The sequence below is a fragment of the Chelonia mydas genome, chromosome 7 (assembly GCF_015237465.2).
Source record: "Chelonia mydas isolate rCheMyd1 chromosome 7, rCheMyd1.pri.v2, whole genome shotgun sequence".
Taxonomy (NCBI): Eukaryota; Metazoa; Chordata; order Testudines; family Cheloniidae; genus Chelonia; species Chelonia mydas.
In genome coordinates, this window is record NC_057853.1 from 117570387 (window position 1) to 117592807 (window position 22421).

The following is a 22421-nucleotide window of genomic DNA, read 5'->3' on the forward strand; positions in this document are numbered from 1 at the left end:
GGCTGCAGGCATTGGTTTCTTGGATGTCATGCTTACTTTGGAAACCCAGCATTTTCCACTTACAGTCAACAGTGTGGTAGTTGAGAAGTTCTATGTAAGCAGAAAGCTCCCCTGAACAGAAAGGAAAATGGGGCTCTAATTGCAGGGCTTGCTCAGTGACTATTTCATTACGACCGTGAGATCTGTTAAAAGCTGTTACAGAGGGGACCATACAAGGGATTAGACAGCACTTTTTTCAAGGCACCCCAAGCTGTGTTTAAAAAACATGCAGACTAAAAGAGAAACAGCAGAAATGAAAAACCCAAGCTCATGTTTCTGATCTAGCTAAAAGCTGAAAGTGGCATAAACAACCCCATGCAATGGATGTACACAGCAGTACAGTTATACATCTGCCAAACTCTGAGGGGACAGAGGTTCATGGTAGAGTGTGTGTGTGTTGCAGGAAACTACTTACAGAAGGGCCTACGGCTCACTACTCCCACCACACCTTTCTGCAGAGCACACCCACGTACCACCCTGTAACTTACACCATCATTCCCATCACTTCTTTTCACCTTTTGGGCCAGAGCAAGTTCTCTATGGCAGGGTAGAGTCCATTAGGAAAAAGCAGTAAGACTTTTTCCCTGGAGCAGCCCTGAGACATCCTGTGTGGGATTCCAGCACAACAGTGATTCACTTAAACACCAGAACACTTCACCACAGTGTGGTGGTACCCATAGAAACTGTCCTATACAGCTGACCAATTGTTTCACTGCTTTTGGATCTCCAAAAATTTGATCTGCTTGGTTTTTTGTTTCACCCCCCCCCCCCCCTTCTCCAGCTTAATCACTCTAGTTTGTTTTATGTAACTCCGTTCGGGGTTTGCATTGGTAAAGTTAATCTTGCAAAGGTGACACATTTTACCAACACCAGCTGAAGTGGGTGTAGTTTACAGGAAGGGACGTTGCAATGTAGAGGCTCACAGAAGCTAGAGATAGGCCGTATGCCCCATTATAATTTTTCCACTATAAGTACAGCATATAGCTTCCCCCCAGAAGATCTCTGGTACTAGTTATGCCTGCAGAGAGCCCTTCTGGGAACCTCTCTAGACTAGAGGAGCTAACACTTCTTGTGTTTAACTTTCAGGAGTTTGAGCTTTGGTGAGGCGATACGTAGAAAACCAGTACTATTTCTACCTATTTGTAAGGGCACTAGATTTGGGTGCCAGAATTCTAATCAACCCTGTGCTTGGACTACTAATAATTTATTTCTCAGCACCTCAGTTTCCTCTAGCTGAGAAATGGGGATAACTTGCCTCTCCCACCTATGGTGGAAATTACAGTTATAAAGCTCTTTGTAGATGCAAAACTCTACAAGTGCCAATGCAACATAATGCACAACAGCAGCTGCACTGGAACCAGTGACTAGGACTTGTCTGGGTACAAGCAAGTCAGTGCAGTAAGGAAGTTGAGTTGCTGGGAAATCTAGGACTGGTTCCTCTCCAACACACACCTGAAATCTGAAATTTCAAATCTGAAATTTGATTAATGATATGTTGAGCTAGGGCCACTGGTACTAGTCCCCTCTAGTGACAAAGGGATCAGGGCCCAAAGGTAGACTACCAGCTAAGTAACAGCTCACTGTAATTCATTCATCCATCCAGCTTTTCTGAAAGTAATGGCAAAAATCCAGGTTGGTGGAACAGGAAAGAGGCGTTGAGAACGTGCCTTTGGTCTCTCCTGGGCACAGGGCTGTTTTCTCCAAATGAAAGCCTACTGGTATTGGTACCTTGCTAGTACGCCTAGTCTGGGGCAGCCCTGAAGGCGGGTTTAATGGTACCTGTATTGTGAAGCACTGTTCTACTTAAACTAGGAGCAGGGAAGGTCAGCTCATATTCACTCCTTCCATATTGATAAGAAATGAGAATGAAGCAGAGCCCCATGGGCAGAACCAGCACAGCTCAGTTCACTGGACTTCACCTCCAGCCTGATTGGTGAATGTGCAGTTTTGGACTCTAGACAAAACCAGACCACATCCTGGGCACAGTGTAGACTGTGACACTGCTACCATTGCCTGCACCAGGTCAGGCCTACCTGGTTGTGGAGGTTAGAAGGCCTAAAATAAAGTGAACGAACAAACATGGAGAACGGGTTAGAGCCCTGTAGGTCTAGACATCAAGAGGATGCTACCCAAATTAAAAACTGTAGCTGTATTTTCCTCTTCCACTATTACCTTCTTGAGGGTGAATTCATAAACTTCAAATGCTTCCAGGTCTGAAATACTCCTCTCTGAGACTTGGACTATGAAACCTTGTAGCCTTTAGACAGACACCTGCATCTTGACGGCAAACTGCAGTGTCAGTAGAGAGCAACTTGCTTGGGACAGTGGATCCCAAGTCATTTCCTGATCTCTCACTCTTCCATTGTCTTTGTCATGGGAGAGGGGCTTCAGGGAACAGACACATGAAGCACTGATGTCATGCCCATCCAGTTCTGAGGGTGCAGCATTCAGCCAAATGAGGAGTTAGCATATTTAAAAGAGATTTCCTCCTCTATTGTTCAAGTATCAGAATCACAAAAACCAAATCATAAAGCAACCAAACAGGCACCACTCTCTACAAATGGGGAGGACAGAGATCGTGAGGGGTTACATACATACAACTGCTAGTGATAAATAGCTAGTGACCTCCCATCTCCTGCCTGAGGCCAGCACTCCCTCCTCCTACCAGGAAGGATGGGACTTCCCAGGAGGTTTCTCATCCTTTCCTACACAGATTTATTCCCATTTTAAAATGCAAGCACAGAACTGCACCATCCCAGCCAACTGCAGGTGCCCAGAAAAAACAGAAGCTACATTTGTGACAGGGAGATGCCCACCCTCATCTCACAGCCCATAGTCGCATGCCTCAGGACTGTTCTTCACATACAGCTCAAAAAAGCCATTGAGTGTTTGTGCGTCAGTCATCGTAGCCTTGACGGCAGGATCCTTCTTCATGGCTTCCACCCATTGCCTGAGCTTCGGGGTGTGTTGCAGACAGCTATGGGAACAGGAAAAACTTTGTATGAGCAGAGGGGAAATTGGGAGGACATCAAGAAAGCTGAACATTTAATGAGGTTCTATGTTCCTGTTTGTTTTGCCTTCTCCCTCCCACAAGGTTAAATTCCAAACAGACAGAAGAAATACGTTTTAGGTCACAGAGAGCAGAGAGAAGGGCATCTCTAGCTACGTCTACACTGCATTTCAAATCACACTGCACTGAGTCTCCAAGCCTGGGTCTACAGATATGGGCTCGTGCTCTGGCACTACAAGCCATTGTGCAGATGTCCAGGCTACCCACTCCCATCCCTGGGCTTCAGAGCCCAAACGGCAACACAGATGTTTAGTGTGCCATAGTGTAGACTCAACTTTGTAGACCCCTGCTCTGAAGCTTGCTGCCACGAATTTAAAATGCAGAGTAGACATGCCCTTTAAGGGTATCAAGTCTTCTTCATATAGCCAAGGGTGAATAGCCACTGCTTGTGGAAGCTCCTACTCTAAGAGAGAAGCATAATCCTTGTGTGATGTACCTACCATCCTTTAGACATTGAATTACTCCCTCACCCTCCCCAGAGAGTATGTGATCCTCCACTGACTGCAGCATTTGTTTTGCTGGAGTGGAAGAGGGAGGGTGTGTGTGTGTGTGTCTGTGTGTGTTTTTTGCAGGTCCGTGACCCCCTATCCCAATATACCCCACTTCATGCCAATCCAAGAGCCCATTCTTCCCATAAATCCTGTTGGCCAAAACAACTTACACAGTTTAGGTCACCACCAGCCAGTGACTTTTTATTGTCAGTTTCAGGGTAATTGCACCTGTATGCCCCACTCCATTGTCCACTCGGGGAATGTGCAGTCAGGTCTCCAGCCATCACTGGTCTCTGGGCAGGGACCCTGGCCCACTCCCATCTGAGCACGGGGTTTTTAAGGCTGCACAGCTTCCTGCCTTACACTGAGATAGCCAGACAGGCTAACTAGGGCTATAGGTGAGTGCCTGTGCTTTGCCTTCTCTCAGAGGGCTATGAACAGTGTATTGTCAGCAGTTCCAAGTCACCACACAGCTCACTCTAAGCAAGGAGATTTATTCTTAGGTAAAACATTACCTGGGGCGGGGAAAGGAGAGAAGAGAGAGGAACCCACACAAAACACTGAACAGACATCCCAGGAGTTACCCATCAGTCCAAGGGGCCTTGGCAGGCCAAATTGGTCTTTTCAACCCTTCCACAAGAGTTGGGCCCCACCTTGGAGCAGGTGGCCTTGTCCATTTGCTGGATCAGAAAGGCGGCCTTAAGTCAGTTTAAACAGCCTTTTTATATCAATCGCCCTTTCTTTGTCCATTGATCTCTGGAACACCCAGTTTCAGCCAGTATATGCAAGCCTCCCGCTAGGGCACTTGGTAGGCAAACCCCTCTGTACTTCACTTTAATCACCCCGCACTGCTTTTGGTTCCTGGAGGAGCTGTCATAGCCCTCCCTCCTGGAAAAAGAAAAAGGAGGACTTGTAGCACCTTAGAGACTAACAAATTTGAGCATAAGCTTTCGTGAGCTACAGCTCGCTTCATCGGATGCAATCCCTGGCCCACAGTGATACAATATAGTCCCCAAAAGACCTGGCCTGGGCTTGCGAGATCAGGCACAGCCAGATGGCTTGAAATCCACATGCAGCGAGCTCACAGCTCTACTGCAGGAGAGCGAGCTCAACGGGCATTTTTAGCTCCCCCTCCCAAATGACCTCCCTGAGTATCCTGCACATGAGTTTGCAATTTCCAAGTCTGCTCGTATTAAAAGCCTAATACTGCCTCTGCACAGCATCCCCTACCTGACAGGGATCTCAGCTCTTACGCTCAGATTTTTTTTTTTTTTTTTTTTTTGGGAGAGCCCCTCTCCCTAAACTGGAATAAGGCCATAATGCCACTAACACTTTTCTTCTTTACCTGCACGGCCCAAGTGATAGCACAGGAGAAGCTAAGCCACTTGGTGGCTTTGGCCCTTGCTTTCAGTGCCTGAGGTAATGAGTTCAGATCCTAGGGTCTCCTTGCATCTTTGATGAAGGATTGGAGAAGGGGGGGCAGCCTGAAACTTGGGAGAACTGGGTTCAATTCCCTGCTCTACCACACTCTCTGGGGAAGTCACGAAGCTCCCCATATGTAAAATGGGAATCATAGAACTTCCCTGCCTCACAGGAGTGTTGTGAGGATAAATGTATTTTAAAAAATAATTGTAAAGTGCTCAGATACTGTGGTAATGGGTGCACTACAAACACCTAAGACAGAGGCAGGTTCTCTTTGTGGTTAGTTCCATTACGAGCAGGCCTTAACTTTGGGAGAGCTGGTTTCAATAGGGTAAGATGCCTTCTGGGACTATTTTTATTCAGTCTATACAGTGCTACACAATGGAGTCCTGGTCCATTACAAAGGGCTGTTATATGTTACTGAAATACAGCACACACCCTTGCCCCCTCCCCAAGTAGAGCCCATTACGTGGCCCTGTTCATGTCTGGAGAATTTACACATTCCATTCACGCTAAGCAGGAGCGTTCCTGGCTGGGGTAATTTAGAGTTAATTAGAAGCTGTAATGCACCACTTGAATATGTGTAAGATCCATAAAACATTCAAGCACTTACTCAGACAATTGTAAGAATTCCAGTCGTTCAAACCAAGGCCAGATCATGTAGTCAATCATGGACACAGAGTCCCCACCATAGAACACAGTCTTGCAGCCGGCTAAGATCTGAGGACAAGATGCAGTATTTCATATTTAAAAATTAGTTACATGGAAAACCCCTACAAAAAAACCCAAAACATGGTATACTGCAAAGCAGGAGCCAGGGAGGAGATGAACAAGAGAGTGGAGGCAGAACTTGCATCTCCTTACCTAAATTAAACATTCTTAGTGGGCCAGTCAGTCACTAGAGCAGCTCCAATATGAGTTTGGATTCTTTACATGCTGAGAGCTGGATCCTATTCTAGCTCAAATGCACAATCTGGATTGGCAATTACGCACGAGCCCTGAACAACAATATTCTCAGGATCCAGGTGGCAGTTAGAGACTGTTTTAACTTGTCAACTAGCAATTCTGATATGGAGGCACCAAGACAGATATGGCAACCCTGGTGCCTTGTGTGTTTTGAAACTGTTAAATAAACATTTCAGCTGCACCATAAGACTGGTCGAACAAGGGCATAAAGATTTCAGCTGTATTTCTTTTTTCACTGCATCCCCAAGTTGAGGTAGCTTTGTGAATACAATTCTACCAGATCATTGTCATGCTAAAACCTGTGCCAGATTCCATCCTCAGACACAAGAGCGGAGTCTCCCAGCTCAGAAGAGCAGGGGGATGTATTCTTCCTATTGCAAAACTGGTCCACACTATACAGACTTCTAAAAACAAGTGCCGTGTAAATGGATTGGAACGTGCCTCTTTTGCTGCACCTGTAAACTGGTGACAATCCCCAATTTCAAATGAGAGAGAAGAGGCTAACCTAGATGTTTGAAAAGCACTTTACCATTCTACAGGGCCTACTGTAGTAGGATCTTGAAGTACTTGACCTGCATTTGCAGTAAAGTCCCCATACCCACCTATGTTTTATCCATAAACAAGATCTTACATGTGACATTCTTATGAGTTTGGTAGAGTTTGTACCTAGCACAACGGGATCCTGCTCCGTGACTAGAACTCCTACACGCTATGGTAGTACAAGTCATCATCAGAAACAGAGCTAGCACTCACAGGGGCTTTTTCTGACACCTTAAAATACCAACTTCTTGTCCATGTAAAGCAGACATTAAGAGTCCACTTATTTGTGGTGGGGAGGAGGAGGGGAAATCCCAGCGATCTATTAAAAGCCTCAAACCGTCAGTCAGCAAACATCTGAGGAGCTGCTTCAGTTACCAGATGCCGGACAGAAAATAACCAGACGTTAGTATTCATAGCAGCCGTGTTAGTCTGTATCCGCAAAAAGAAAAGGAGGACTTGTGGCACCTTAGAAACTAACATTTATTTGAGCATAAGCTTTCGTGAGCTACAGCTCACTTCATTGGATGCCAGCTACACTAACACCCCACTACCAAATGCTTCAAACACGGAGTTCCTCTCGAGTTAAAGCCTTTCATCTTGGAGTAGCTGATCACAGTCAAGAGCTAAGGTACTGGCAGGTGACGTTGTCTGGTTCTTGTGGGAAGCGGCTTCCCAGGGAACTCCATTTTCCACGGCATGCATCTGATGAAGTGAGCTGTAGCTCATGAAAGCTTATGCTCAAATAAAATGTGTTAGTCTGAGGTGCCACAAAGTACTCTTTCTTTCTGCAGATGTTAGCAGTTTCATAAAGATGTGACCATGGCTCCCTCTGGTGGACAGCAGTGAGTAGGACACAGGCCATTTCAATACATTTCATGCTTCTCTGGCTAACAGCTCTTGGAACAGGCTGAACTGATTTTGCATGACTGGATCCTCATTATCCTCTAAGGGTCAGACTGGGATTTAAGCCACTGCAACAAAGAGAGGGGCTCCCCATTACCTGCCAGTCCATATACATCTAGAAAATCCCTCAGGATCTCTCAAAGTCTTTTGCAGCAGCAGGTATCTTGCAGCAGGATTATAAATGGGAGGGAAAGGGAAGCTTAGTTTTTTATTTCTCAGTGCATTTGTCTTGCAAGAAGTCCCCTAGGAAGCAGCCTCCCCCAAGAACCAGACAATGTCACCTGCCAGTACCTTAGCTCTTGACTCTGATCAACTACATAAAGATGAAAGGCTTTAATTCGAGAGGAACTCTGTGTTTGAAGCATTTGGTAGTGGGGGGTTAGCATAGCTAACAAGTTAGACAGAGGTGTCAGAGGGACAGGGATACTTTGGTGTGGCTGACACTAGAGTAACTGGCTGAAGTTAAAGCCATCAGCAAAGGGAAGGAGATGACTGTGGCCGGAGCTATGAGAGGTGCACAACAGAGGAGCAGTGTGCCGAGATACTGCTTCTTGCTCAAGGAGGACAGAGTAGGATTTTTTTTTCTTTTGAACATGCAGTCATTTCTTTGCCACCTGATCAGATGACCAGATAGTTTTTTGGTTGCTTTATTTCTAGAAGATCATGGGCCTCTCTCCAAAGAGGTAAAGGAGGTTGTTCATTCAAACAACTATATTTTAAGGAGTCACACCGCAGATGGAGGGAAAGTATCAACACATCTTATTCAAAAAATGACCTGGCAGCTGTTTGGGTTAACAAAAAACAGCACTTGAAGTAAAAAACTGAATTTAAATCTCCAATATAGATCCAAAACCACCTGTTGCAGCTCCCTGGACATTGATGGAGGTACACGATTGGACTAGAACATGGCACATAGCTGGATCTTTGCAATCAGAGTCCCCCAACCCAATGGCTCATCAGGGTGATATGGTGAAGGCACATCAGTTTCATAGCCAGCAGTATGCAAGGGAGTGATGTGGCCAGGATCACATCCAGCCACCTTTGACTGCCCTAACTGGATGAATCAGGTACCTGTTTTGCAGCTAGGTGAATTGGAGTGTGAGATCAAGGGAGACTTGGACTCACCAGCTTCAGGATTCAAGTACCTTAACCACCACATCTACAGGGGAGGGATTATATTCCATGGGAATGAGCAGGGAGAAAGGATAATAGCTTGTAGTTGGACAGAGGGGGCCAGACCCTAAAATAAACTAAGGGTCAACAACTTCATCCCCAATATTGTTGTACTCATCTCAGTAACAGCAAAGAAGAAACACTGTCAGTCAGGTGGACATGCTAACATACCAGAGAAGGTTATAACAACCCAGTGTGAATGCTCTTCAAACTTGCTGCAAGACCTCCTTCTGTCCTAGGAGGGCAGGGTAGACATAAAACAGCAGAGGTAGCAAGCACTTGAGAAGGGTGTGGAACAAAATCCTCTACGAAGTCCACTATGGAGTTCAAAATTCAGCTCTAGTTTAAACTTTGCCATGCTTAGATGTTGGGGTTTTCTATGCCACATATCAGTGTGAGGGGAGTAAACTACAGGACTACTCGTTTTTTCATAGTTAGAACTTCTGAAATAAGTCCTGTCTCCTCCCTTTCTCAAGGCTTTCCAAGTGAGACAGCCAGCCCAGTGCATGCAAGCAGAAGAGGACTCCCATTTACCATAGGTTTGGTAGTTTTGTTCAGTCCCAGAGAGGACTGTTTCTTACCTCCTCAAATTCGCCAAGCTTCTTAATTAACTCCGCTTTCAGCGCTGAACTGTCCTCCCCATTTTTAACAGCCAGGAGATGTTTTAAGGCTAGAGGTGGTAACTGAACAAACCAGAAAAGACAACATTACGGAGAGCTTGACCTCCTTGCAGAAGGGAGGTTTTATCTCATTACAGGGATAGTCACAAGTCACTTCAGCCCAGATCCTTAAAAGGTATCTGAAGTCAATGGAAGTTGGGTGCCTAAATGCTTTTCAGGATCTGGGCTTTAGCACTTAAATTTAGGTTTTGCTTAAAAAGCAAAGCCTAATAGTGACAGAAGTGTTCTCTAGGTTTCAGAGAAAATACAGGTTGCAAAAGAATTAAAATGCTAATACTGAAGGATTATAATAGTGCAGAAGAATCAGAAGAGGGAAACTCACTAGTCTTTCCATTGTTCAAGCTGCCTATGGTGCCCAAAAAAAAGCACCAGCAATAAAAATGGTGAAATGCAAATTTTGACATTCTAAGGATGCTTTTGAAATTCCAATACATGTTAATAGGAAAAGATATTAAGGGACAGTCAGGTTTAGACATTTATATCTTCAAGAACTTTGTCGTTTGGCACCTGCCAGAGAAGTTAGGGGATTGGCATGAGTTACAATAAAATAACTCAAACTTGGATAATATTTGTAAAGCTTCCTTTTGGCTTTCAACAGTTTACAGACCCATGCTTTGAAGAATTACCCTAGAGTTAAGGATTTGAGAATGGCACTGATGCAAGCGTTTACCCAGTTTGCCCTCTTTGCCTATAATGGTACAGCAAAGCATACCACAGAGGTGTGGTTTATAGAGTATTCCAGTTGCCTCATGTAGACCCTGCTGGTGCATTCCAAAAGGTACCTCATTCATGTTTAATGTAATTTGGAACAGGACTATATTATGCAAACTAGGCACCTTTCAGAGCATGCCAGCCTGGTTTATATGGGGCAGTTAGAACACAGCACATTAGAGCTCTCTGGAGGGACAGGAGACCAGCCCTAAGGCTGATCTGCTAACCCCCTTAAACTGAATGCCAGGTTCCCCATTCTGCACCCAGTCCTATAGAGAGTCAACGAGCTTAAAAGATCTCCTGCTTTCACCTCACGTGTTCGTTTTTTCTGTCTTTCAAATGCTGACAGAGATGCAGATAGCTTAGCAGCATTTTGGATTAGCGAATGGTAAGTGGTTCTATTATATTTAGAAGGAGTGATTTTACTAGGAAACAAGATCCATCCTTAAAAAAGTGACAGGAAATGTCTACAGTGCAGCACTAGTATTATGCATAGCCCTGAAGGAGGTTACACCGCTCCCTCCTGATCACACTGTACCTTGGAGAATCTTTCCAAGAGCATCTTTTGACATGCTCGCTCATAAGGGTCAGCAGGTAGAAGCTTCTTCCCAGGATATGCTTCATCCAAATACTCGCATGTGATTGGAGACTCATAGATCAGCTGACCCTTGCTGGTCTCCAGAATAGGTACCAAACCAAAGGGATTTTTCTCAAAGAGCCAGTCAGGTTTGTTTTTCAGATTGATGTTGATTGTTTCATGCCTGAAGAGTTTAAGACAGAGCAAGATCAGTTTTGTCAGCCTACTCCAGTAACTTCAAAGAAAGCAATCGTGTTTGCCTCAATATACTCCTGTCTGTTAGCTAGGGGTAAAGGGGGAGAAGAGCCAGGAAAACATCCCCATTGATTTACCATCTCTCTCCTTTCTTGAAGTCCAGTACTACCATCAGGACTTCACTTTCCAGGGCTTCTAATATGGCCTTTTGCACACTAGGAATCGAGAGCCCAGCAAGGAAAGAGGAAGATAAGAGCTTCCCTTTGAGTAGAGCTCATCTTATTTTCTTTAACAAATACAAGGATAAAGCGGATACTGACCCACCAAGCCCATCCCCGTACAGCCTGACAAACAAGAGAATGAAGCCAATTTGCCTTTGAACACAGCAACAGCAGGCAGGCAGGCCAGAAATGCAAGAACTTAGGACAGTAGCACAAAGAATGGCATGATACTTTAACAAGTCTTTCAGGACATAATAGCACCCCTTCCCGGGCACCCACTTTGGATTGCTGTGAGGGGAATTCAAGTCTCTGCCAGGCTGAACCCAGAGGTCTTTCAAGCTCCTGAAGCCTGAATGGAGTCCAGACACAGTCTTATCTCAGGGTCCCTTGGCACATTCTCAGGGCAGAGATCTATCTGGTACCCCACTCCAAGTGGGGGAACCTGCTGTCTAACTAGCCCTAGACCTCCTGGGCACAGCCTTGACACTTCAGAAGTACAGATTATACAAAAACATAACATCCTAAGGCTATGTCAACACTGCAGAGTTTTGTCACCAAAAAGTTATGCCATTTAAGTTAAACTGCTTTAATTAAACCACTATCACATGTCCACACACTGCTCTTTGTGTCTGCAAGAGCTTCTAGTGTGGAAGAGCTCTGCATTGACAGATAGCATTGACTATCCCACTGTGCAGCTGGACACACAGTGCTTCGGGAAGGGTTTGCAATGCCTCATGGGGCAGGTACAGCATCACACATTGTTTCATGAGCCTTCTACTAGATTGCCAACAACGTTTCAACTGAAGTGCGGGGTGTTAGGGGGCTTATCCTAACACGGGGCGGGGGGGGGGGGGGGGGGGAAGGTGTGTGTGTGTGGGCATGATGTCTTGTAAGTTCAGATGGCCACCGGACACAACCAGTCCCGAGGCAGGGGGACGCCTGCAACATCAGTCCCCACCTCCCTCCCTGGCTCTGCACAGCACGCACACACGCGTGTGCATGCACACACACATACCTGCCTGCCTCTGTGTTCCGAGTGTGGGACAGAGCAGGAGCATTCCACATTAATGATTTGCTCTTTGTTGCCCCAGCAGAGCAGCACTGCTAAGCTGCCAGACTGAGCATTGAAAGGGGAGGGGTGCATGCCGGCCCAGCTGCTGAGTTCAAAACAGTGAGCAGAATGGTCACAGGGGGAGGGGCATTGTGGGATACTGGGGGAGGCCAGTTCTGGCAGTATAACGAACAGCAGCGTCTACACTGACCCTTTGTTTTAACTGTGTCACCAAAAGCTTTATGCCTCTCGTCGAGGTGGTTTTATTTTGTCGTTTAAACGGAGAAGTTTTGTTGCCAAAAACGGCTTTGCAGTGTGTACACCTCCACTGTTTTTGGCGAAAAAAGCTTGGCAGCTTAGACAAGCCCTAAATGCAATGTCCATCACTAGCTCACTCTTCCCTTGGGAGTCTTTGGAGGATTATCTATGTTCTGTCAGGCAGGATCCTCCATCCACTCGCCTACTCTGCCCCTGCAGCAACCTCCCTCATCTTAATCTGGTGCAAAATGGCTCTCCTTCCTCTCCCACCAGCCCCCATGAGTCCTTTTAAAGACTTCAGCTGGGGTCACCTGCTTCTTTTGTGCTGCCCTAGTAACTTTCCTTTACATTCCACTACCACCTGCTCCTGCCTTCATTCACATAAGAGGAAGAAGGGTCTTCTCCCAGCTACAGCAGATCCATTCTGCAAGGTGTATTACTTTGAATACGCCATGGAGTGTGGATCACTCACTATTGTCTCTGCTAGGCCAGAGACACGACACAAGGTGGATCCGCATACATACAGGCTTTGCGTAACACAGCAATTTCATGGTATGATTTTATAAAATCACCCACAGTTCACAAGTGGCATAGGCAGAGCCCCATATTTATCACGTCCACATAAGAAGCAGCCATTTTAAAGGAAGTTAAGCCCAGCCAAAATACAGTTTCACTTCCAGTTGAAAGTGCATGGGCTCTTGCAACACACAAGTTCAGGAAGTTCACAGGACGAAGGAGGCGTGACTCACATTCTGGAGTAACAACCTGCAAAAAGAAAAGGAGTACTTGTGGCACCTCAGAGACTAACCAATTTATTTGAGCATAAGCTTTCGTGAGCTACAGCTCACTTCATCGGATGCATACTGTGGAAAGTGTAGAAGATCTTTTTATACACACAAAGCATGAAAAAATACCTCCCCCCACCCCACTCTCCTGCTGGTAATAGCTTACCTAAAGTGACCACTCTCCTTACAATGTGTATGATAATCAAGGTGGGCCATTTCCAGCACAAATCCAGGGTTTAACAAGAACATCCGGGGGGCGGGGAGGTTGGAAAAAACAAGGGGAAATAGGTTACCTTGCATAATGACTTAGCCACTCCCAGTCTCTATTCAAGCCTAAGTTAATTGTATCCAATTTGCAAATGAATTCCAATTCAGCAGTCTCTCACTGGAGTCTGGATTTGAAGTTTTTTTGTTGTAATATCGCAACTTTCATGCCTGTAATCGCGTGACCAGAGAGATTGAAGTGTTCTCCGATTGGTTTATGAATGTTATAATTCTTGACATCTGATTTGTGTCCATTTATTCTTTTACGTAGAGACTGTCCAGTTTGAACAATGTACATGGCAGAGGGGCATTGCTGGCACATGATGGCATATATCACATTGGTGGATGTGCAGGTGAACGAGCCTCTGATAGTGTGGCTGATGTGATTAGGCCCTGTGATGGTGTCCCCTGAATAGATATGTGGGCACAGTTGGCAATGGGCTTTGTTGCAAGGATAGGTTCCTGGGTTAGTGGTTCTGTTGTGTGGTATGTGGACACTTAACTTTCTAAACTACTACATGCCACAAGGGGCCACAGCAATGGTTCCCTCAACCCACCCAGCAATATTGTTAACCTATCCAACTGTACTCTTAGCCCAGCAGAAGCAGCTGTCCTATCTCGGGGCCTCTCCTTCTGCCCCTCCACCCCCACAAACCTGATACAGTTCTGTGGTGACCTAGAATCCTATTTTCGACGTCTCTGACTCAAGGAATATTTCCAATATACCTCTGAACAACATACTAATCCACAGAGACCTCCCTACCAACACTACAAAAAGAAGGATTCTAGGTGGACTCCTCTTGAAGGTCGAGACAGCAGACTGGACTTCTACATAGAGTGCTTCTGCCGACGTGCACGGGCTGAAATTGTGGAAAAGCAGCATCACTTGCCCCATAACCTCAGCCATGCGGAACACAATGCCATCCACAGCCTCAGAAACAACTCTGACATCATAATCAAAAAGGCTGACAAAGGAGGTGCTGTTGTCATCATGAATAGGTCGGAATATGAACAAGAGGCTGCTCGGCAGCTCTCCAATACCACTTTCTACAAGCCATTACCCTCTGATCCCACTGAGAGTTACCAAAAGAAACTACAGCATTTGCTCAAGAAACTCCCTGAAAAAGCACAAGATCAAATCTGCACAGACACACCCCTGGAACCCCGACCTGGGATATTCTATCTACTACCCAAGATCCATAAACCTGGAAATCCTGGGCGCCCCATCATCTCAGGCATTGGCACCCTGACAGCAGGATTGTCTGGCTATGTAGACTCCCTCCTCAGGCCCTACACTACCAGCACTCCCAGCTACCTTCGAGATACCACTGACTTCCTGAGGAAACTACAATCCATCGGTGATCTTCCTGATAACACCATCCTGGCCACTATGGATGTAGAAGCCCTCTACACCAACATTCCACACAAAGGTGGACTACAAGCCGTCAAGAACACTATCCCCGATAATGTCACAGCTAACCTGGTGGCTGAACTTTGTGACTTTGACCTTACCCATAACTATTTTACATTTGGGGACAATGTATACCTTCAAATCGGCGGCACTGCTATGGGTACCTGCATGGCCCCACAGTATGCCAACATTTTTATGGCTGACTTAGAACAACGCTTCTTCAGCTCTCGTCCCCTAACGCCCCTACTCTATTTGCGCTATATTGATGACATCTTCATCATCTGGACCCATGGAAAAGAAGCCCTTGAGGAATTCCACCATGATTTCAACAATTTCCATCCCACCATCAACCTCAGCCTGGTTCACTCCACACAAGAGATCCACTTCCTGGACACTACAGTGCTAATAAACAATGGTCACATAAACACCACCCTATACCGGAAACCTAATGGCTGCTATTCCTACCTACATGCCTCCAGCTTTCACCTTGACCACACCACACGATCCATTGTCTACAGCCAAGCTCTACGATATAACCGCATTTGCTCCAAACCCCTCAGACAGAGACAAACACCTACCAGATCTCTATCAAGCATTCTTACAACTACAGTACCCACCTGCGGAAGTGAAGAAACAGATTGATAGAGCCAGAAGAGTTCCCAGAAGTCACCTACTACAGGACAGGCCTAACAAAGAAAATAACAGAACGCCACTAGCCGTCACCTTCAGCCCCCAACTAAAACCCCTCCAACGCATTGTTAAGGATCTACAACCTATCCTGAAGGATGACCCAACACTCACAAATCTTGGGAGACAGGCCAGTCCTTGCCTACAGACAGCCCCACAACCTGAAGCGAATACTCACCAGCAACCACATACCACACAACAGAACCACTAACCCAGGAACCTATCCTTGCAACAAAGCCCATTGCCAACTGTGCCCACATATCTATTCAGGGGACACCATCACAGGGCCTAATCACATCAGCCACACTATCAGAGGCTCATTCACCTGCACATCCACCAATGTGATATATGCCATCATGTGCCAGCAATGCCCCTCTGCCATGTACATTGGTCAAACTGGACAGTCTCTACATAAAAGAATAAATGGACACAAATCAGATGTCAAGAATTATAACATTCATAAACCAATCGGAGAACACTTCAATCTCTCTGGTCACGCGATTACAGGCATGAAAGTTGCGATATTACAACAAAAAAACTTCAAATCCAGACTCCAGCCAGAGACTGTTGAATTGGAATTCATTTGCAAATTGGATACAATTAACTTAGGCTTGAATAGAGACTGGGAGTGGCTAAGTCATTATGCAAGGTAACCTATTTCCCCTTGTTTTTTCCTACCCCCGCACGCGGATGTTCTTGTTAAACCCTGGATTTGTGCTGGAAATGGCCCACCTTGATTATCATACACATTGTAAGGAGAGTGGTCACTTTAGGTAAGCTATTACCAGCAGGAGAGTGGGGTGGGGGGAGGTATTTTTTCATGCTTTGTGTGTATAAAAAGATCTTCTACACTTTCCACAGTATGCATCCGATGAAGTGAGCTGTAGCTCACGAAAGCTTATGCTCAAATAAATTGGTTAGTCTCTAAGGTGCCACAAGTACTCCTTTTCTTTTTGCGAATACAGACTAACACGGCTGTTACTCTGAAACCTGCAACAGAATTTTACTCTGACCTTACACTGAACGGAAGGGAAACTGTCTTAGCCACAAGTTAGAAAGAGGAATAGGTAGTCTAAGAGGCAGTATGATAAAGCTAAAATACCAAAGCCAAGCAGACAAGGTTGGGGTGTTTTGTTTTGTTTTGTTTTTTAAACAAACACTCAGGGTTCCATATCCTTGAGGTTTTTGGAAGTCAGTTTAATTGCTTGAGTTTATTAAACTACTTGTAACGGGAATGAACATTTATGGAGTGGCCGTACTACCATGTACCTGTCTCCCGGAACAAACTTTTGTGGAGTTTCCAATGAAGCATGTCAGCTAACAAGTTAAACAACATTGCAACAAACAGATTTAAATATAGACAAACCCTAAAGTGGGAAATTTATTATCTGATGCCAGAATCCCGCCCCCACCCCTTTGGCTGCCTTGTATCGGAATGATCCTGCAGTACCCAATCCCGCAAACTGTTCTGACAGAAACCCCTGCACCAATGCAGAGCCCAACAAAGACTTTGGTGATTGCACAAGATGCATGCACACAGCAGCTTACAGGACCACAATCTTAAATTGTAAGTTCTGTACCGCAAAGAGCTATGTTATTTAGGCATTAGATAATTACGTATACAAAGCTACTAGTGTGATTTAACTGCCAAAAAGAAACTATTAGAGAGACCAGGTAGGTGAGGTAAGATCTTTCATTGGACCAGCTTCTCGGCTGGAAACAAGCTTTTGAGCCACACAGGAAGAGCACCGTGTAGCTCAAAAGCTTCTCTCTCTCTCTCCCTCTTCAACAGGAGATGGTCCAATGAGAGATTATCTCACCCACCTGGTCTCTCTAATATGCTGGGACTGACACAGCTACAACTACACTGCCTACAAAGAAACTATTGACTAATAATCTGTTCTCAAAAAGGTTCCCAAGCACAGATTCAGATAGCAGATCACGAGGATTGCACATGCCTAGGGACACCAGTGACTATATTTCCACTCAACATAGCTGGACTCCAATCAAAGGACAATCGTCACCAGTTATGCAAGGAGCAGCCAACACATTTAAAACAATACGGGGGGGGAAATCAGAAGAGACCAAGTTACTTGGGTTGCCTTATGTATAGGAAAATAGGCAGGTGGATTGATGTGGAGCTTTACTACATTTGGTTCTCTGAAAGAGTCAGAGAAAGACTGCAGTGTGATTGGTGTGTGCTCCACCAATAAGAATTTGAAATCCAATGCTGACCTATAGGGTGTGGTTAGACCATGAGTGAATCAGCAATCCAGTAGAGGTCACACTACTTAGTAGCTGCAAGCTTAGTCATATTACTTAATCACTTGTAAACAAGGAATAAATACTTCCCTATTTGAAAAGGCACTATTGTTGATAAAGTTCCTTCAGCAAAGGATCTAGGGGAAGCTATAGAAATGGAACATTTTTAAAAAGAGAAACCATGAACACACACACAAGTACATTTACCATAGAAACCACTAACATACTATTGTAGGCTATATTTTAATGAATTGTAAGCCAGAGAAAATATACACCGAGTGTTCATGCTAAGGGTTACATTTTCCAGCATTTTTGCTGCTCAATTTCCTTTAGGTAAAGATATTAAAAAAGATGAAATTCACACTTGAGATAAGGTTTTTCTGCCATTGCTACAAAGACAACCCAACATTACTACAACGGAAAAAGAAAAAATTTTGCTTGGGGGTTTTCTAATTAGCTTACTTTGTACCTTTGATGCAGTTAGTTTCCTCAGTGTCCCATTTGTTTGGGCAGGCCTTTCCCACAGCAGCAGGCAATGTGAAAATATTTTCAATAAAAAAATAGATTTGAATGTAACCCCACAACAGCTGACTGGGAAACATTTAAAAGTAAGAACAATGAGGAGTCCGGTGACACCTTAAAGATGAACAGATTTATTTGGGCATAAGCTTTCGTGGATAAAAAACCCCACTTCTTCAGATGCATGGAGTGAAAATGCATGAAGTGGGTTTTTTATCCACGAAAGCTTATGCCCAAATAAATGTGTTCGTCTTTAAGGTGTCACCGGACTCCCTGTTGTTTCTTTGGATACAGACAAACACGGCTACCCCTCTGAGATTTAAAAGTAGTTTTGTGTACTGACTATACTTCCACCCCACCCCTTTAAAAAATAAAATAAACTTAAAACATTCCCTGGATTTTGTGTTTGTCTCTTTTTAAATAGGTATGGGTAGCAAGAGTGACAGCTATTTGATTCATCCTGTTAAGCTTGCTAAATTATAGAAGACCACCATACGTAAGCCAAAGTGGCTTTAACAAAGGACACAGCAGAGTTACATGAAAGCAGTAAAAAAGGCTTCAGCCCCTAAGCTTTTAAATACCAAGGAGACAGCCACCTTGGAGCATATGATCTTACTTAATGTCTTTGGCTTTCAAGACAAGACGTGTTCTCTGTGCAAAGGGACAGAAGCGCATGCTGTAGACACGGATCAGTCCCTCGGGCACAGGGCCTGGAACAGTGCTTCCTACAAGAGAGATGTTACACGGGTTATTCTGTGCTCACACCTGCACAATTACAGCCTTCCTCTTAACAAGAGGTTTAAAACAAAAACAAAAAACCCACAACCAGTGGCCTGGGAAGGAAACAAAAAGGGATTCTGAAAGTAGCCGTTGCTCTTTGTAGAGCACTTAATTCTGGCATGGAAACGGTGCTTCTCCTGCACTTCTGGAGGGGGGCTTCTGGAGAGAATAGGGCTGTATTACTTTGGTGAAGGCCCTGGGGTGAATCAGTTCTCCAGGGCAGTACAATAACAGACATTGTGCATTTATAGGGGTGCTGAGTGGGATGGTCTCCTGGATAGCTTGCCTCCCACCAGAGTGAGTCGAGTCACCTCCAGGCAGATGACGACATAGGCTCTGTGCAAAACACGAGTAGCCCTCACAGGGGCCAGAGATCCAGGCGTGGGGGAGGGATCCAGGCACAGTCTCCCCACGTCTGAGCAGAGAGCACACACGGATCCGGGGAGGGGGACGTGTGTGCAATGCAACCCACCAGACCCTGGCAGAGGCAGGGCCCTGGGGAGAGAAAAAGGCGTCCAGGGTGCTATGAAATGACACCCTCCCCGCGGGAGGGACAGACGCAGGGAGCAAGGCGAGAGGGGGAATCCGGTGCCCCAGCCAGAAAGGCAGAGCTGGAGGATGCAATGCAATACAATCCCCCCCACCCCCAGGCGGGAGATCCCCTGCGGGGCACACACCCCCAGGCCCAGGAGACCGACCCCGCTCCTGGCTGATGCCGGAGGGCGGCCCGGCCAGGACTCGCGCAGCCCCCGGGCCAGCACCCACCTTTCCCCAAGCTGCGAGCGCGCTCCCCAGCCATTGCTGCCGTCTCAGAGGCGCCTCGGTCCCCCGGGGCGCCGAGCTCCGCCTGCGCGCGCTGTATGCCGACCCACGCCGCCCGGGCTGCTCCAGAGCCGGGCCTCCGGGTGGATCCCGCCCCCTGGGGCACAGCGGGAAGTTAAAAGGGGAGGAGCTGCAGAAACTACCCCTTTTCCACCCCTCCAATCAGGCGAGGGGGCGGGGGAAGCAGCAGATTCACCCCCCTCCCTCCGGTAGCTAGGCAAGAGGGGAAGCAAATTCACACACCCCCAGGCACCAAGTAAAGGAGGGGGAAAGAAATATCCAAGGTAGAGGCAGAGGGGAAGCAACCCACAGGCACACAAAGAGTAGAGGTTTGCCTTATTCACAGAGGAACTGGTGCCAGTACTGGAGACGGCAAGAGAAATAAGTGGGGCATTAAGGGAGGCATGGGCCTGAACGGGGGGTTTAAGGCCCAGCTTGACAAAGCCCTGGCTGGGATGATTGAGTTGGGGTTGGTCCTGCTTTGAGCAGGGGGTTGGACTAGATGACCTCCTGAGGTCTCTTCCACCCCTAATCTTCTATGATTCTCGTCCTGGCTCATGCATGAATTTGCTGCATGACCTTAGGCAAGTCACTTTGCCTCTCCTGGACTTCACTTCCCCATCAGTAAATCAGGGCTATTAAGGCTTATCATGTCTGTAATGTGCTGTGAGATCCTTAGCTGGAAGGTGCTTCCTAAAAGTCAGTGCCATTGGTCTGTATGTATCAGGGAAGGTAGCTGGAGCACCAGTATGGATGGGATATTCAAGACAAGCTTGGCTCAGGCTTTAGTGGCAGTGAATAGTTCCGTCAAGATGCAGGAGGTCAGAATGGATAACCCAGTGCACACCTCCCATCTAACATAAATCTATTCCATGCCCTGCTGATGCTGACCCAGTCACTAAGAGACACTGGTAAACTGTTTTTAATTTCCTTTACCCTGTTCTGCCTATGACAGGGGAAATCAGCACCAGGTGACTTTTCAAGTTAAATGGGGAACCCAAGGCAACGTTCCTGTATCGATTACGTCACTGCAAGGGAATGGATGCACTGGCTTTCTGGATGGGAAGCACCACTGATGCTTCCAGCCGCCTGTGATGCAGATAGAACCCTCCACTTCAAGATGAAAATAAAGGAGGGAGCTAAATAATCTAATAAGGGAGGGGGCACAATGGATGCTGGGCTTCACATGATTGCTGTCTTGACAAATGCCTCACAGGAACTCACCAGCCTTTGTAGGAGCTGTTGCTGCACCTGGGCCTGCTCCTTGATGAACTCCTGGAACCTGTTTAATGCATAGTTATGGTGAGTCCCTCTGACACAAACATAAGGCAAAGCAGGACTTGAATGTGCACAAACTGTGGAGGGGGGCGGGGTAGAGAAAGACAAGGCAGTGTCACATGATGCTAGTTCCTCAGCAGAACACAGAAGTATTCACATTTTTCCTACCCTGTCAGGGTAAAGACATTTGCAGTCAGAGTGTGCCTGCCCCTTACGGGGGTGCAAGATAAAGCTGAAGGAGGGAGTAAAGAGCCGTCTCCGCCATGTTACTCAGGCAAGGGCCCTGTGGTAAAATGAGGCACAGGTGAAATCTCTCCTCCTGGGGCACTGTGACCCTGCCCTAAGTTCAGGGCTATGCCTATTTGACACAGTCTAGTTCTTAGTATGCACAAGGGGACTATCAAAACTCTTGTTTTGTTTTGCTGTTGACTCTAGATTTGCCCCTCAGTCGTTGCATGATGATCAATATCTCATCTCTCCTGTGGTCAAAGAGCATGAGAGACAGTCAGTAGTGAAAAGAAAAGGAGTACTTGTGGCACAAGTGCTCCTTTTCTTTTTGCGGATACAGACTAACACAGCTGCTACTCTGAAACCAGTCAATAGTGAGGTGATCAATGTCTGCGAACAGGGTGAACTGATACCTTATCAGCCTAATGTTTTCAGTAGTTTCAACCCTAAGGTTGGCATTGAACTGGTAGCCTGAAGTTTTGCTCAGTCATTGTTGCTGTCTGGTTATCTAACTTTGCTCCAAGGAGTGATATATATATGATCAGGGAGTGGCATGTACTGCTCAGGCATGTGGTGCACAGGACAAACACAACCCATTCATCTCATATCTCTTGCCAACACTAGAGGCAAGTAACCTCTACAGTACTTACCCTGGAGATTCTCAAACACCTAACACCTCAGCTACCAAAATTAATTATTTCTTAGGGGACATTTCCTCTGAGTGCCCTCATTTACCACATCTACCTCTGACAGGGCAAGGGTTAAATAGGGAACTGTCACTGTCCCCTTTGGTTATGGAAGTAGTGACTCATTTGAATAATCTGGTGGAGTGGGATTGTAGTGGGGTGGCTGCCTCATTCCAGGAGAGCAAGGGTTAAAAGCAGCCCTTGGAGAGGGCTGTGGCTGGGACCCAATTAGAAAAGAGATTAAGAGCAGTTGAGGGAGGCTGGCTGAGTAGCTGGCCACAGGTGTGGCCAGTTCAATCAGGACACAGTTGGCCCTGATAAGAGGGAAAGGAGTACTTGTGGCACCTTAGAGACTAACCAATTTATTTGAGCATAAGCTTTCGTGAGCTACAGCTCACTTCA

At 46.1% G+C, this 22421-nt stretch overlaps 1 protein-coding gene across 2 annotated transcripts; it reads right to left on the minus strand.

Annotated features, from left to right (window-relative positions):
• Window positions 1-803: 803 nt before the first annotated feature.
• Window positions 804-20069, minus strand: GSTO1 (glutathione S-transferase omega 1). 2 transcript variants are annotated; one of them, XM_007057864.4, is made up of 6 exons: window positions 19771-20069; window positions 18842-18950; window positions 10534-10756; window positions 9186-9287; window positions 5636-5742; window positions 804-3016 (listed from the first exon to the last, which is right to left on the minus strand). In XM_007057864.4, exons 1-6 carry the CDS (start codon window positions 19802-19804, stop codon window positions 2863-2865), a joined length of 729 nt encoding a protein of 242 aa, XP_007057926.1. In that variant the 5' UTR covers window positions 19805-20069; the 3' UTR covers window positions 804-2862. The 2 variants fall into 2 exon arrangements, with proteins under 2 accessions (XP_007057926.1, XP_037761576.1); XM_037905648.2 differs by lacking the exon at window positions 804-3016 and adding an exon at window positions 3824-4488 and having other exon boundaries at window positions 19771-19953.
• Between the last annotated feature and the right edge of the window lie 2352 nt (window positions 20070-22421).